We start from the raw sequence: 15109 nt of genomic DNA, 5'->3' as shown, positions 1-15109 counted from the left end.
ATTCTGGGATTTATTTACCTTCTATAATTGAAACTTGGTTGCCTTCAGTGGAGCTCAGAGCCGGCCAGGAAGCTTGGCTTCCTCCATCACTGGAGCAACCAAGCCTCGTGCTCGCTTCAGCTCCTTGGCTGCCGGCCGCCATCTTGGTTGGATTAATTTGCTCTGATTGGCTGGTGGGCGTGGCTTAAGGCGTAGCGAAGGTATGGTCAATTTGCATGTTTGTCTTTTATTAGATTAGATAATAGAAGGCTAATGTGCAAATCAACCGAATAGCAGAACGACCAGTTGCTATGACACACACTGACCACCAGGGGGCAGACGCTCAACGCAGGAGCTGCCCCCTGGTGGTCAGTGCGCTCCCACAGCAGGAGCACCGTTCAGCTGACCGACCGGTCCCGTGGCCCACCAGCCCGTCGGCAGCCACTCAGTCCCTCAGTAGTCCTGCAGGTCCAATCTCCGGAGAATGAGACATGCACCGACGGACCAGCACCACCGGCATGATCCCGACAGTGCTTCCAGCCTCCTAGAAGTCGGCCGCGTCCCCCCCCTAGACGCTCCACAAGGAAGAAAGAATATAAAAGCGGCCGCCAGGTGGCTCCCGACAACCGGTGCGAACGTCAGCGGGACGGATCCAGATCCCGGGCCATCAAGGGTGTCCCACAGCCTGCCCGGAGGGCTGATCATGTCCCAGCACCGACACCACCCTGGGAATGCCACCCATGCATAAATTTGTGCACCAGGCCTCTAGTTAAGATCATAAAAATGGAAAGCCAGACTAGTTTATCTTTTAGAAAACCCTTTCCAGAAAAAAATACTTTATAATATTTACACAAGAAATCCAGAGTGATTTTCGTTTTCCATTTGTCTTTATACAGACCCATCTGAGGCAACAGTAAGTACACTACGAGAAGCTTCTTACCTCTGGTGTCATTTTCTATTTCTGTCCTCCAGCGATGTAAACAGCTTTCCAGCACAGAAAGTTCTTCTTCTGTTATGTGCCTTGGTGCTGGATGCATGGGCAAGTCTGGAGGTATTCGAGACTGAGTGAATGGTTTGTGAATCATCGATCTTGATGATATGGCAGCTATTGATGTAGGTGATGTGCTTGGCAATTCCGAAGAGGCAGCTCCCTGTTGTTCCATTGTGCTGTATTTTTAAAGCATAAAATATTATTAAACTTTCCAAATTGAAGCTCTGGACAAAGACTGTGCCAAATACATAGCATTAAATTGGCTTATAATTTCAAAAAGAAATGGTCTTAAGAATAGAAGAGATGTGGAGTAACCTAACATCCTCATGAGTTCCTTAACGTACAAGGACTACATTATTTTAAGGAAGAAATTGTAGCTGTATAGTAGAAATAGCTTGATCATATCTACTTAAAAAAAAAACACACCAACAAATCTTATGTGTACCAAAAGTATAAATACCTTTCCTTGCTAATACTTACCAGCTTACATTGTAGAAGAAATTTCTAATTTAACACTATTATTTTCATGAATAAAACGTTGAAACAGATAACATACTAAAACAACCTAAAGTATAACTCTGAATAGAAAAAATATGAAAAATTAAATCCACAACCAGAAAAATTAAATCCACAACCTATTGAAATAATGAAGTAAGAAAGCAGCTAGAACACATACAACAAATGTTCTAAGTGAATCTAATCTTTTTAGAATTCATTAAAATTAATCACAACATGCATCTTATAAAACCTTCTTCAAAGGGTACCAATTACATTATTATGTAATATAGAAAGCACAGCTTGTCTTTTGTTTCAAAAAGACTTTTTACCTTGGTAATGCCTGTGATGGTACGGAACCACTAGGTGGGGAACTAGCATCAATATCATCAACAGGAGAAGTGCAAACAGGTTTACTTGAGGCAAATTCCAATGCATACTGTAGAACATCTACCAACGGAAAGCGCTTGGGACCCGAACCATAGCTTAAATATCTATTAACCATAAAATGTATGAATGCTTTAATTTGCATATAAAGCAAATTTGTGTTTTTCAAAAATTTTTATAAAACATGATACAAATACTTCAATAAAACTCTCAACATTGAAATTAATTTTCAGATGAAGACAGTAAGACTAAATATACATTCAAGAAATAAATTAAATATTCTCCAAAAGAAACCAAAGCTGATTAAACCTGAATGTGTGTATACACTGTTATGAATTTTAACACTACTCTAAGTTTCATCTCCTAAGACTATTTTTTAGTTGTTATCTGGTTTCATGGTGACTAATATTATCTTCCTACTTTTTTACCTCTGGTTATTTTTCAATATTATTACTGACTAGAGGCCCGGTGCACAAAAATTTGTGCACTCGGGAGGGTCCCTCAGCCCGGCCTGTGCCCTCTCGCAGTCTGGGACCCCTCGGGGAATGACCATTTGCTGGCTTAGGCCCGCTCCCCGGGGGACCGGGCCTAAGCTGGCAGTCAGACATCCCTCTGGCAGCCCGGGAGCCCTTGGGTGATGTCCACTTGCCAGCCGGGAGCAGGCCTAACTGCAGTCGGCATCCTTAGTGCTGCTGAGGAGGCTGAGGCTCCCACGACCACCGCTGTACCGGCGGCCGTCAGCCTGGCTTGTGGCTGAGCAGAGCTCCCCCTGTGGGAGTGCACTGACCACCAGGGGGCAGCTCCTGCATTGAGCATCTGCCCCCTGGTGGTCAGTGTGTGTCATAGTGACCAGTGATTCCCAGTCACTCTGCTGTTAGGGTCAATTTGCATATTACCCTTTTATTATATAGTATAGAGGCCTGGTGCATGGGAGGGGGCTGGCTGGTTTGCCCTGAAGGGTATCCCAGATCAGGGTGGGGGTCCCGCTGGGGTGCCTGGCCAGCCTGGGTGAGGGGCTGATGGCTGTTTGCAGGCTGGCCACAGCCCCTTCAGGGTCGGGATCCCTGCTGGGGTGCCTGGGCAGCCTGGGTGAGGGGCTGATGGCTGGCTGCAGGCTGGCGACAGCCCCTTCAGGGTGGGGGGTCCCCGCTGGGTTGCGTGTCCAGTCTGGGTGAGAGGCTGAGGGCCGTTTTCAGGCTGGCCACACCCCATTCAGGTTGGGGGTCCCCACTGGGGTGCCCGGCCAGCCTGGGTGAGGGGCTGATAACTGTTTGCAGGCTGGTCAAGCCCCCCAGTGGGGACCCTCTTCCCATAGGGGTTTGGCCAGCCTGGGTGAGGGCTGATGGCTGTTTGCAGGCTGACTACAGCCCCCAGCCACCCAAGCTCCCAGTGGAGGCTGGCTGGAAGCAGGTATCTGGGATTTATTTAGCTTCTATAATTGAAACTTTGTTGCCTTTTGTGGAGGCCACAGCCGGCCAGGGCAGGCGGGAAGCTTGGCTTCCTCCATCGCCAGGGCAACCAAGCCTCCTGCTTGCACCAGCTCTGTGGCTGTCGGCCGCCATCTTGGTTGGGTTAATTTGCATATAGTCACTCTGATTGGCTGGTGGGTGAGGCTTGGGCGTAGCGAAGGTACGGTCAATTAGCATCTTTGTCTTTTACTAGTGTAGATGCCTTTTAAGAATAAGAATTATTGAAATATGATCTATTATATTTGTACAATAAAATTTCAGGGTATTTTCAAATTAGCACTAAAACAAGGGAATAAAGATTACATCAGAGGCTGCAAACTGGCATCTGGCAGATGACATTTCAGCCTGGGGACTTTATCTAAACTACAGAACATTTGACAGTCTAGATGTTTGCTTCTGGGAACAATCTGATACTTTAGGGATACTGAGATGACATTTATCATGACTCCACGAGCTAATGTGGCTGGCAGCCACTCCCTCTCCAAGGGGTGTGCTCTAGGCACCCCTGTCCACCACTATGTTTGACTTGTTGCCTTTCTTCAGAAAGCCTCCACGAGGTCCTGGTAGGCATCTGAGTTTGTATCTTCTGTATTAAGGAGGAAAACTCAGTCACCATTTGTCTTAAAGGAAATCTCAAGAGTAATATTTAGTATCATGAAAGAAGAAACCTCAATTATAAATTAGTTTATATCTATTTTCAGAACCGTACCTGTTGTTGGTGAGAATATTTAACTTTAAATACTAGAATAATCTTCTAATGAGAACTATAAAAGATTTTAAGTTTCTAACAGAATTAAAAACTAAACTATATAAGCAATAATATCAGTTCAGAATTATTATCTACTCCTAGGATCATAAATTACTCAAGAAAAATGTAAGATTAAAAATTCTAGATAATCGCTAAAAGCATGAACTTCTACAGTTAGCTCATAATTCTGTAAATGTTACAATACCTTTCTAGTCTTTGTTGTAATACTGTAAGGTAATCCTTCAGTCTCTTGATCTCTTCCCTCTTAATTCTTGTTATTTCTCTATTTCTGTGCATGTATCTTGCAGAAAAAAAGAAAAATAGCAATCATTAGTATCTCTAAATTTGTGGAAGGAGATACAATAGTAAGTCTAGGCCAGTGGTTGGCAAACTGCGGCTCACGAGTCACATGCGGCTCTTTGGCCCCTTGAGTATGGCTCTTCCACAAAATACCGACTTCTGTGCACGGGCCACGAAGTCTCAATCGCACTGTACGTGCGCGCCCGCACATGGTATTTTGTGGAAGAGCCACACTCAAGGGGCCAAATAGCTGCATGTGGCTCGCAAGCCGCAGTTTGCCGACCACTGGTCTAGGCAATCCCATAGAAGATCAATTCATTCAAAATTTTATAATAAAAATAGAGGCCTGGTGCACAAAATTCATGCACTTGGGGGGGGGGGGGGGGGGGGGGGGGGGGTGGTTCAGCCCGGCCCGCATCCTCTCACACCCTCGGAAGATGTCCGACTGCCATGGAGGCAGAAGAGGCTCCCGCCACCACCGTGCCCGCCAGCCATGAGCCGGGCTTCAGGATGAGTGGCGTTCCCCCTGTGCGAGCACACTGACCACCAGGGGGCAGCTCCTGTGTTGAGCATCTGCCCCCCAATGATCAGTGAGCATCATAGCAACCGGTTATTCCACTCTTTGGTTGATTTGCATATTAACCTTTTATTATATAGGAAGGAGGATACCAAACAGTATAAAATAGTACTTTTGAAAATTTCTGACAGAATTATAATACAAGAATATAATAATCTTTTTAAAAACTTCCTTATAATTTCCATTTACTATACCTTTTCTTGACAAATGCTACTAAATATTTTATACAAAAATTAAAGAATTTAAGGAAATTAAACAAAATTCTTCTCTAAACACAGTAATTCTTCACTTGGTTACCGAAATGTTTCTAAACTAATTTATGCTATATCCCAAACCATACCTGTCCAGATATAAAACTTGAGGAAATTCTAATTTGTTGTGAATTTTTTCTGGTCTTCCCAATGCCTGATTAAATTCAAATCTTGACAATTCAAATGTTAACACGGGTGGTAGTTCGGTAAACCAATGCTGAAAGAAACAATAATTCAAAACATTAGTATCATCTTTCTGTTTTCTCCATTCCAAATTTAGGCATAGGATGTCAGCAGTGACATTTTTATATGCATCGTCACAATGATGACATCACAAAAAAAATAAATTAGGTATGGTGTTTAGATAAAACTTTCACACTTTTTGAAAATTCCAAGGATGAGGCTAACATACAACCAGGAAAGAGAAAAATCTTCTAACAATTCTTCTTCCATGACAATTCTTTATATTAGAATTTCTAACCCAAAGAGAAAGCCATTGGTTAAAATCATAACTTAGTAGCTCAAGTTTTTTATTTTTAAAATCCTTATTTCTGAAAATATTACATATGCCCCCTTATTTTCCCCATAGACCCTTCTAACCCTCTCCCTCCCCCTACCCCATGCCTTCCCCACCCTATTTTGTCTGTGTCCATGGGTTATGCATATATAAGTTCTTGGCTGATCTCTTCCCACCCAACACATCCACCGCTGCCTTCTGTCTGAGATTCAACAGTCTGTATGTACCATGCGTCTATGTCTCTGGATCTATTTTGTTCATCAGTCTATTTTGTTCATTAGATTAGCTCAAGATTATATTACTATTGCTACCATAAATGGTATATATTCTTATTACAATCATCCATACTGTCAAAACCTGTGACAAAGTTCCAAGATGTAGTACATAAAGGAAAAAAAATGTTATAACATAAATGATCACAATTCTCATACTTAAAAACTAGGAACTGTTTTAAACTTAATTGTCCTACTAGAAATTTGAATAATTTAAGAAAAAGATGTATCACTAATAAGTATTTATGGTAATTATATTTGAAATCCTTTATAGTAACTAGTATTTAACAAATTAAATGCCTCATTGCTATGAACCAACTCCAGCACAACTTTGGGGAATGTTCAGTTAAGAATGTTATACAACAAAACTTAAAAAAAAAATTTTTTTTTCATAGAAAACATTCAAGTTTTATATAAACACTAGAGACCTGGTACATGAATTCGTGCATGGGTGGGGTCTGGCCGGCCCACCCCAATATGGGCTGATTGGGGCCGGGCCGCTGGGGGGAGGCGATGTGGGAGGTTTGATGGCAGGCCTCGTCCCTGGTCGGGGTACGTGGAGGCAGATCGGGGCCCCAATCAGGCCGGTTGGCCGCCACAGTGCATGTCATAATGACTGGTTGTTTCAGTCGCTTGGCTTTTATATATATAGATTATTAACTTAAAGAGAAAGAAAAACCAAGAAATTCAGAAGTATAACATAATGGAACAAATAAATTTAAAGTGGTTATTATAAGCTATAAAATTTATTTTTTACTACTATAAAAATAAATTGCCACACTAAATTATGTGTGATGTTTTCAATAACCAAAAAATGACACCACACAAATGTCAATAAGCTGAGAGTACATTAAATTCAAACATCCAAAGTAAAAGCAGGAATGAAGCACATCTGGCAAACTGAATTAATTTAACTAAAATCTTGAAAGTTGCTACTTTTCTCTAAATAAAGCTAATAAAAGTATACAGTTATGTGGAGAGCAGCTACAGTATTTGGACAGGTTCAAGCCTCGAACTAAATACAGGGCACGGTCCTCTCATGGCAAAGCCACATACAAGTCCTAGCTTGGAGGGCAAAACCCTCCCAGCACAATTATGGCCAAAGGCTATAGTTGTAAGCTTGACCTTATGGTCCGAACCTGTGGTCCCACGTGGCTAAGTGATATAGGCTGCGGGAGGTGCAGCAAGTAAATAAAGCTTCATCAGGTGCATGTAACTGAGTAGATTCGAAACCCGTGAGAACATTGTAAACATCTTACCCACGCCCTTACTTTGCCTGGTGGAATCTGGCTATAAAATAAAGACTCGGCTTGCAGGCTGTGGCACTGTCTCTCCATCAGAGAGGGCAGCATCCCACCTAGCCCCAGCTTTATTCTCTTGCCTGTCTTTTCTAATCCTTCACCACCCCCACTAAGGTTCACCCATGGACATGCTGAGCATGGCACACAGTTATTCAAACAATTTCTCCCTCCCCAAATGTTAATGATTACCTGAATTGAGATTTCCTAAGTTGGATTTGGTTCATCTTTTACTAAAAGTTGAGGCTTAAGAATAAATTTGTTTTATTTTATAAATGGGTATTACCTAAAGTTGACTAGAGAATGTTATGAAAGATCTAATATCAAAAACGTCTCGTAAGTTTTAAAATTTCTTGAACAGATTTGCTTATTTATTTTGTTCTCACAAACCATTGGCAAAAATTTTAGTTAGCTGTAATCCACACCTAAAATTACTATTAAGATTGAAAACATACTCCACAACCAAAGAACTTGTATGCAAGCATATGCACATAACCAAAGGACACAGATGGTAAGGGGGGCTGGGGACAGGTCAATGGGGGAAAAGGGAGACTTATATAATACTGTAAACAATAAAGATAAAACATACCCCATACATATCACCAAAAAAACTTTTAATGCCTTAGGATATTATTCTCTACTCCATTTTATGATACAATAAAATCTTAAACAATAAAATAAAATTTAAAAAATGATGCTTATATTCTCCACATTCCTAAACATATTTATTATACTTATTAAATAAGTATATAATTAGATTTCAAGAACTATTACTTTCATATTTTATTGCAACATTTTATTTTTTGTTGTTGTTAATCCTCACCCCTGGGTATTTTTCCATTGATCTTTTAGAGAGATTGGAAAAAAGAGGGAAAAATAGAAAGAAACATCGATTGGTTGCCGCCTACAAATGCCCTGACCAGGGCACGGGTCAGGGAGGAGCCTGCAACCAAGGCACGTGCCCTTGACCAAAATCAAACCCAGAACCCTTTGGTTCACAGGCTAACACTCTATGTACTGAGCCAAACTGGCTAAGGTAGCGGTTCTCAACCTGTGGGTCGCGACCCCTTGGGGGGTCGAACGAACCTTTCACAGGGGTCGCCTAAGACCATCAGAAAACACATATATAATTACATATTGTGTTTGTGATTAATCACTATGCTTTCATTATGTTCAATTTGTAACAATGAAAATACATCCTGCATATCAGATATTTACATTACAATTCATAACAGTAGCAAAATTACAGTTATAAAGTAGCAACAAAAATAATTTTATGGTTGGGGGTCACCACAACATGGGGAACTGTATTAAAGAGACGCAGCATTAGGAAGGCTGAGAACCTATGGGCTAAGGCTTTTGCAACACTTTAAAAGTCACCATTAAAACGAAATAGTCATATACTTTAATTCATGGGAACCTACAACTGTCAGAGGAAATGAAACGACTTAAATTGGGGGTATGTTTCTCTGGAGACCATAAAAAGTCCAGGAAATAGCTTCCAAACCTTACCAAAGTATGTTCATAATACGTTGTGCAATATGTGTCTATGGTGAATGCATTTCCTCTAACAATCATGACAATTTTTCCTACCTACTACATACATGGAAGCATTTTACTTTCTCATTCTCAAGCTAACAGGGAAAAGAAGAGATAGCCAGACACTCCCTAAATTCATTTAAGAAAATGTTATGGGTATCTCTAGCTCTGTGATTTCAGGATTAAAAGGATAGTAGAGTATAAGAAGACTATTAAATAAAACACTAATTTTTATTTCAAAATATTTTTCCATGCGATAAAAAACACATGTACTTCTTTGATCTAACTGGTATGAAATGCTTGTGAGACATAGAACATTAAAGATAAAAACGATGCTTATAAGAACAGACATATAGACCAATGGAACAGAACAGAGAACCCAGAAATTGACACAAGCCAGTATGCTCAATTAATATTTGACAAAGGAGGCAAGAGCATACAATGGAGTCAAGACAGTCTCTTCAATAAATGGTGCTGGAAAAACTGGACAGATCCTTGCAAAAAAATTAAACTAGACCACCAACTTACACCATACACAAAAATAAACTCAAAATGGATAAAGGACTTAAATGTAAGACGGAAAACCATAAAAATACTAGAGGATTCCATAGGCAGTGAAATCACAGACATCTGCCAAAGGAATTTCTTCACTGATACTGCCCCTAGGGCAATGGAAACTAAAGAGAAAATAAACAAATGGGACTACATCAAAATAAAAAGCTTCTGCACAGCAAAAGAAACCATAAACAAAACAACAAGAAAGCCCACTGCATGAGAGAACATATTTGCCAATGTTATCTCCGATAAGGGTTTAATCTCCAACATTTACTGGGAACTCATACAACTTAACAAAAGGAAGGTAAACAATCCAATCAAAAAATGAGCAAAGGACCTAAATAGACACTCTTCGAAAGACATTCAGAAAGCCAAGAGACATATGAAAACACTAGAGGCCCGGTGCATGAACATTCATGCACTGGAGGGGGGGTCCCTCAGCCTGGCCTGCCCCCTCTCACAGTCCAGGAGGCCTCAAGGGCGGGCGACCTGGGGATCAGGGTAAGGCGACACCCCATCACACCTCTGCTGCGGCCACTGCCTACAGCACAAGCCTCGGCCGGCCCTGGTTACCTGAGCCTCGGGCGGCCCTGGAAAGCTGGGGGGCTGAGGGGATTGGGGGACTCCAGAGGCAGGCGTGCAGGGCTGGCCTTGCTGTGTGCCCGCCATCCCAGCGGGGCTGAGGGGACTGGGTACCACTATCTTGTGGCTGTGGGTGCCGCCATCTTTGAGGGCGGGGAAGTCAATTAGCATATTCTCTCCTTATTGGCTGTGGACGCTGCCATCTTTCCAACTGCATGAGGGTCTATTAGTATATTCTCTCTTTATTAGATAGGATGCTCAAAGTCACTAATCACCCAAGAGATGCAAATCAAAACAATGAGGTACCATCTCACACCTGTCAGAATGGCTATCATCAACAAATCAACAAACAACAAGTGCTGGCGAGGATGTGGAGAAAAAGGAATCTTTGGGCACTGCTGCATCCAAGAGATGCAAATCAAAATAACAATGAGGTGTCTTCTGACCTCATTGGCTATCATCAACAAATCAACGACAAGTGCTGGCGACGATGTGGTGAAAAAGGAACCCTCATGCACAACTGGTGGGAATGCAGACTGGTGCCGCCATTGTGGAAAACAGTATGGTGTTTCCTCAAAAAATTAAAAATGGAACTCCCATTTAACCCAGGAATACCACTTCTAGGAATATATCCCAAGAAACCAGAAACACCAATCAGAAAGGATATATGCACCCCTATGTTCTAGCAGCACAATTTACAATAGCTAAGATTTGGAAACAGCCTAAATGCCCATCAGCAGATGAATGGATTAGAAAACTGTGGTACATCTATACAATGGAATACTACGCTGCTGTAAAAAAAGAAGGAATTCTTACCATTTCCAACAGCATGGATAAAACTGGAGAGCATTATGCTAAGTGAAATAAGCCAGTCAATGAAAGAAAAATACCACATGACCTCACTCATTTGTGGACTATAAAGAACATTATAAACTGTTGCACAAAAATAGAAAGAGTCAAAGAAGCATCAAACAGACTGTCCAACTACAGTGATAAGGTAGGGAAGGGTTATGGGGGTAAGAAATCAACTGAAGGACTTGTATGCATGCATATAAACACAACCAACAAGACACTGGGGGTGGGGGTGAGGGATGAGGCAAAGTGCCGGGGGGTAGGGGAGGCCAGGGGGAGGTCAATGGAAAAAAAAGGAGACATATCTACTACTATTTGTAATATCTTAAACAATAAAATAAGATTTAAAAATGATGCTTATATTGTCCACATCCCTAAACATATTTATTATTATTTCATAATAATAAACCTACAGGAGTAATAGATTCATGCAATTATGAATAAATAACTTATATAATCAGCATTAGCAACAAAGATGCTTCTAAATTTATGACTATAAACCTGACTTGTTACCAGATATATTTTCTAGAAAGAATATAGTCATTTTTATGAGTTGTAATAGCTGATATTTTTCTATTAATATGTTTTAAAACTTCCTTTTGTGATATTATGTTAATGCAGAGGGAATTATATAACCAGAAAGAAATAAACAGACCTGCCATTCCAAATTCCCCTTAGTAACACTAAACAAAGCCAGGGTGTAAACTAAGAATAAGAACCAAAAACTTCCTATTCCAGTTCAAAAACTAGTTTCAGTCATTTAATTGTCCTTACTCATTTGCCCTTTTACCTTAAAAACATATTCTAGAAACATTTTATAAGTATTTATCTTACAGACTAGAGGCCAGGTACACTAACTCATGCACGGGTGGGGTCCCTTGGCCTGGCCAGCGATTAAGGCCTATTGGGGGGCTAGCCGGCTGGTGGGGGAGGGGCCAGAGGAGGTTGGCCGGCCGAGGGGAAGGGCCGCGGGAGGTTGGCTGTGGGAGTGCACTGACCACCAGGGGGCAGCTCCTGCATTGAGCATTTGCACCCTGGTGGTCAGTGAGCATCATAGCGACTGGTTGACCGGTTGTTTGGTCGTAACGGTCGCTTAGGCTTTTATATATAAAATCATTTTTAATTTATTGAGTTGTCTCTGGTTATGTCATTTCAGAAATTTAAAATCTTATAGCCCATTGAATGTTTTAACATAAGTAATGCTGGACACTAAAGGTGTTCCTAATTAGTTGACAACAACTCTTTCAGTAAAATATTTTCTGTATCAAGGTAAAATCAACAACTTTTACTAAACAATAGTGTAAGAGATGTTACCATCAAGAATTATGCCAATTTTGAAACACATCTACCATGTTTTTCATTGGTCTTTGTAGAGACTCAAGAAGAAATAGTTATTCTGAAGGATATAATGAAATAGGACTATAATTTTAAAATGTTATTAGAAACTTATCTAGGCAATTGGTAATAGAAATCAAATTTGGTATTACTGAGACTGCTTAGAAACTGCTGAATTTAAAGAAGATGGCAAACTATTGTATTCCACAGGTTGAATTAAAAAACCTAGGCAGAAAGCATAGAATGCAGTCTAAGACATTATAGTATAAAGACAAAGATGAAGGACAAACTAGATTTTAAAAAATAAACTAGAGGCCTGATGCACAAAATCTGTGCAAGGGGCTCAGCCCTCGCAGCCCCAGCTTCGTCCAGAAGGTCATCTGGATGGTCGTTGGGCTGTTCGGTCTAATTAGCATATTAGTGCTTTATTATATAGGATAGCAGCCTGGCCTGCATGGCTAATTGGTTGAGTGTCAACCTATGAACCAGGAGGTCAAGGTTCAATTCCGGGTGAGTGCACATGCCCGAGTTGTGGGCTCGATCCCCAGTGAGGGTGTGCAGGAGGCAGCTGATCAATGATTCTCTATCATCATTGATGTTTCTCTCTCTATCCCTCTCCCTTCCTCTCTGAAAACAATAAAAATATATTTAAAAAAATAAAAATAAAAATTTAGATTGAATGTAAGAAAAACCATTTTTGAAAGCTAGACATATGGGAGAAAGATTACTTACCAATAAACCGTAGTGTATCTCACTTACAAGCTGCTTTGACAAAGTAAGGAATATGCCATCCTGTTTTCCCTGCCCCACCCATCCATCTATCATCCTTACTTAATCCAAAACAGATCATACATTAAGGAGCTCTGCTTTCTTGTTCTGGGGTCCTGGGAAAGTCCCAATCCTTGGATATCTATTTTCCATCAATAAAATTAATCAACTTAATTTAAGTATTCTTTTTTAAACACCCCCCACTGGGGATGTGCCCGCAACCAAGGTACATGCCCTTGACCGGAATCGAACCTGGGACCCTTCAGTCCGCAGGCCGACGCTGTATCCACTGAGCCAAACCGGTTAGGGCAATTTAAATATTCTTAAGTATAGTTCTATATCAAATCACTTGTGGAGCTCTTGTGCCATGTACCATATCCCTGTCCTAGATTCTGATTTGATAGCTTTGAAGTGGGGCCTAGGCATCTGTTGAGAATGACTCAGTAGATGACCTGTGAGGTGGAGAGAACAATTATTTCACAGATTCTCTCTCTTTCCCTCTATAAAAAAAACCCCACACCAAATAATAAATATTATTTATTTCTGTTGAAGGGGAAAAAAAGTTAGGACAAAAATGGTTAATTACACTTTTTAAAAAAGCACACAATTCAAATAAAATCAATTTATTCTCAAAGATACAAGAACCCAGTCCCTTTTTAGATAAACACAAGAGAGATAGAATAACTTAGTATTTATTAAGCTCCTATTCAGGGATAAAGACCTCATAAACTTTTTTGATAACACTGAGACATTTCATTCAGTCAGTCACACTTCTAATTGCAGTTACCACACTATCCACTAGGGACACAGCAGGGAGTGGCACATATGAAGATCCTGCCCTCAGGCATGGAGGCTCACAAAGGCAACTATCAGCAATTGCTTAACAATGACTGATTTTAAAGATTCTTATCTGTCCTTTACTTTCTGCTATAACACTCCTCAAAAGATAAGTACATGCATGCATGGGTAGATGGATATGCAGATGGAGCTGGAGAGACAGAGTTGAGTGGTGAGACAGAAAGCAGTAGACACAGATAAATAGGTTTATAATATATTAGAGGCCTGATGTACGAAATTTGTGCAAGGGGCTCGGCCCTCACAGCCCCAGCTTCGTCCGGAAGGTCATTCGGCTATCTGGTCTAATTAGCATATTATGCTTTTATTATTATAGATTTTGTAAATTATTTCCTTCTGGAGAAAGCAAGTTCTTCCATCTGTCCTTCACATTATTATACTGAAATTTTACAAGAAAAGGGGTCTGGTGTTGCCTATTGAGACCTGGACAAATTCCAAAAGTATTTGATATAAGTAACATACTTCTATATAAAATTCCATCCTAATATCAATGTTTTTCATCTTTACTTGCAGAACAAGCATGCTGTAAAGACTAGTACCTTAACTGAAAAGTCTAAAACTGAAAAATGTCCTAAAGGATGATTTTAAAATGGAATCAGGCCTAAACCGGCAGTTGGACATCCCTCTCACAATCTGGAACTGCTGGCTCCCAACTGCTCGCCTGCCTGCCTGCCTGATTGCCCCTAACCACTCCCCTGCCAGTCTGATCGACACCTAACTGCTCCCCTGCTGGCCCAATTGGCCCCAACTGCCCTCCCCTACCAGCCTGGTCACTCCCAACTGCCCTCCCCTGCCGGCCCGGTAGCCCCCAACTACCCTCCCCTACCGGCCCGGTCGCCCCTAACTGCCCTCCGCTGCCGGCCTGGTCGCCCCTAACTGCCCTCCCTTGCAGGACTGGTCGCTCCTAACTGCCCTCCCCTGCAGGCCTGGTCGCCCCCAACTACCCTCCCCTGCTGGCCTGGTCGCCCCTAACTGCCCTACCCTACTTGCCCGATCGCCACCAACTGCCTTCCCCTGCTGGCCATCTTATGGCTATGGGCGCCGCCATCTTTGAGGGCGTGGAAGTCAATTAGCATATTCCCTCCTTATTGGCTGGGGGTGCCGCCATCTTTGCAACGATGGGAGGGTCAATTAGCATATCCCCTTTTTATTAGATAGGACTAGTAGCCCGGTGCACGAAATTCGTGCATGGGGGGCTGTCCCTCAGCCTGGCCTGCACCCTCTCCATTCTGGGACCCCTTGGACATCCCACTCGCAATCTGGGACCGCTGGCTCCTAACCACTCTGCCTGCTGGCCTGCTCGCCCCCAACTGCCCCCCTCTGCTGGCCTGCTCTGCTG

At 41.8% G+C, this 15109-nt stretch overlaps 1 protein-coding gene across 9 annotated transcripts in view; it reads right to left on the bottom strand.

Moving 5' to 3' along the window:
• USP25 (ubiquitin specific peptidase 25) overlaps nt 1-15109 on the bottom strand; it is a 160534-nt gene that overhangs the window by 70050 nt on the left and 75375 nt on the right. For all 9 annotated transcript variants that reach the window (XR_001361554.1, XM_014537425.1, XM_014537419.1 and 6 more), the window contains exons 11-14: nt 5287-5414; nt 4275-4370; nt 1798-1959; nt 920-1146 (exon numbers count right to left, since the gene is read on the bottom strand). Coding sequence is in view for 8 of the 9 variants with exons in the window: in XM_014537425.1 (XP_014392911.1) it covers nt 920-1146; nt 1798-1959; nt 4275-4370; nt 5287-5414 (613 nt within the window). In the remaining variant the exon portion in view is untranslated. The remainder of the gene's footprint in view (nt 1-919; nt 1147-1797; nt 1960-4274; nt 4371-5286; nt 5415-15109) is intronic.

This window comes from Myotis brandtii, unplaced genomic scaffold (genome assembly GCF_000412655.1).
Source record: "Myotis brandtii unplaced genomic scaffold, ASM41265v1 scaffold179, whole genome shotgun sequence".
In the NCBI taxonomy this organism is placed as follows: Eukaryota; Metazoa; Chordata; class Mammalia; order Chiroptera; family Vespertilionidae; genus Myotis; species Myotis brandtii.
Note: the sequence above shows the minus strand (reverse complement) of the source record. Positions and strands in the feature narration are given on the sequence as shown.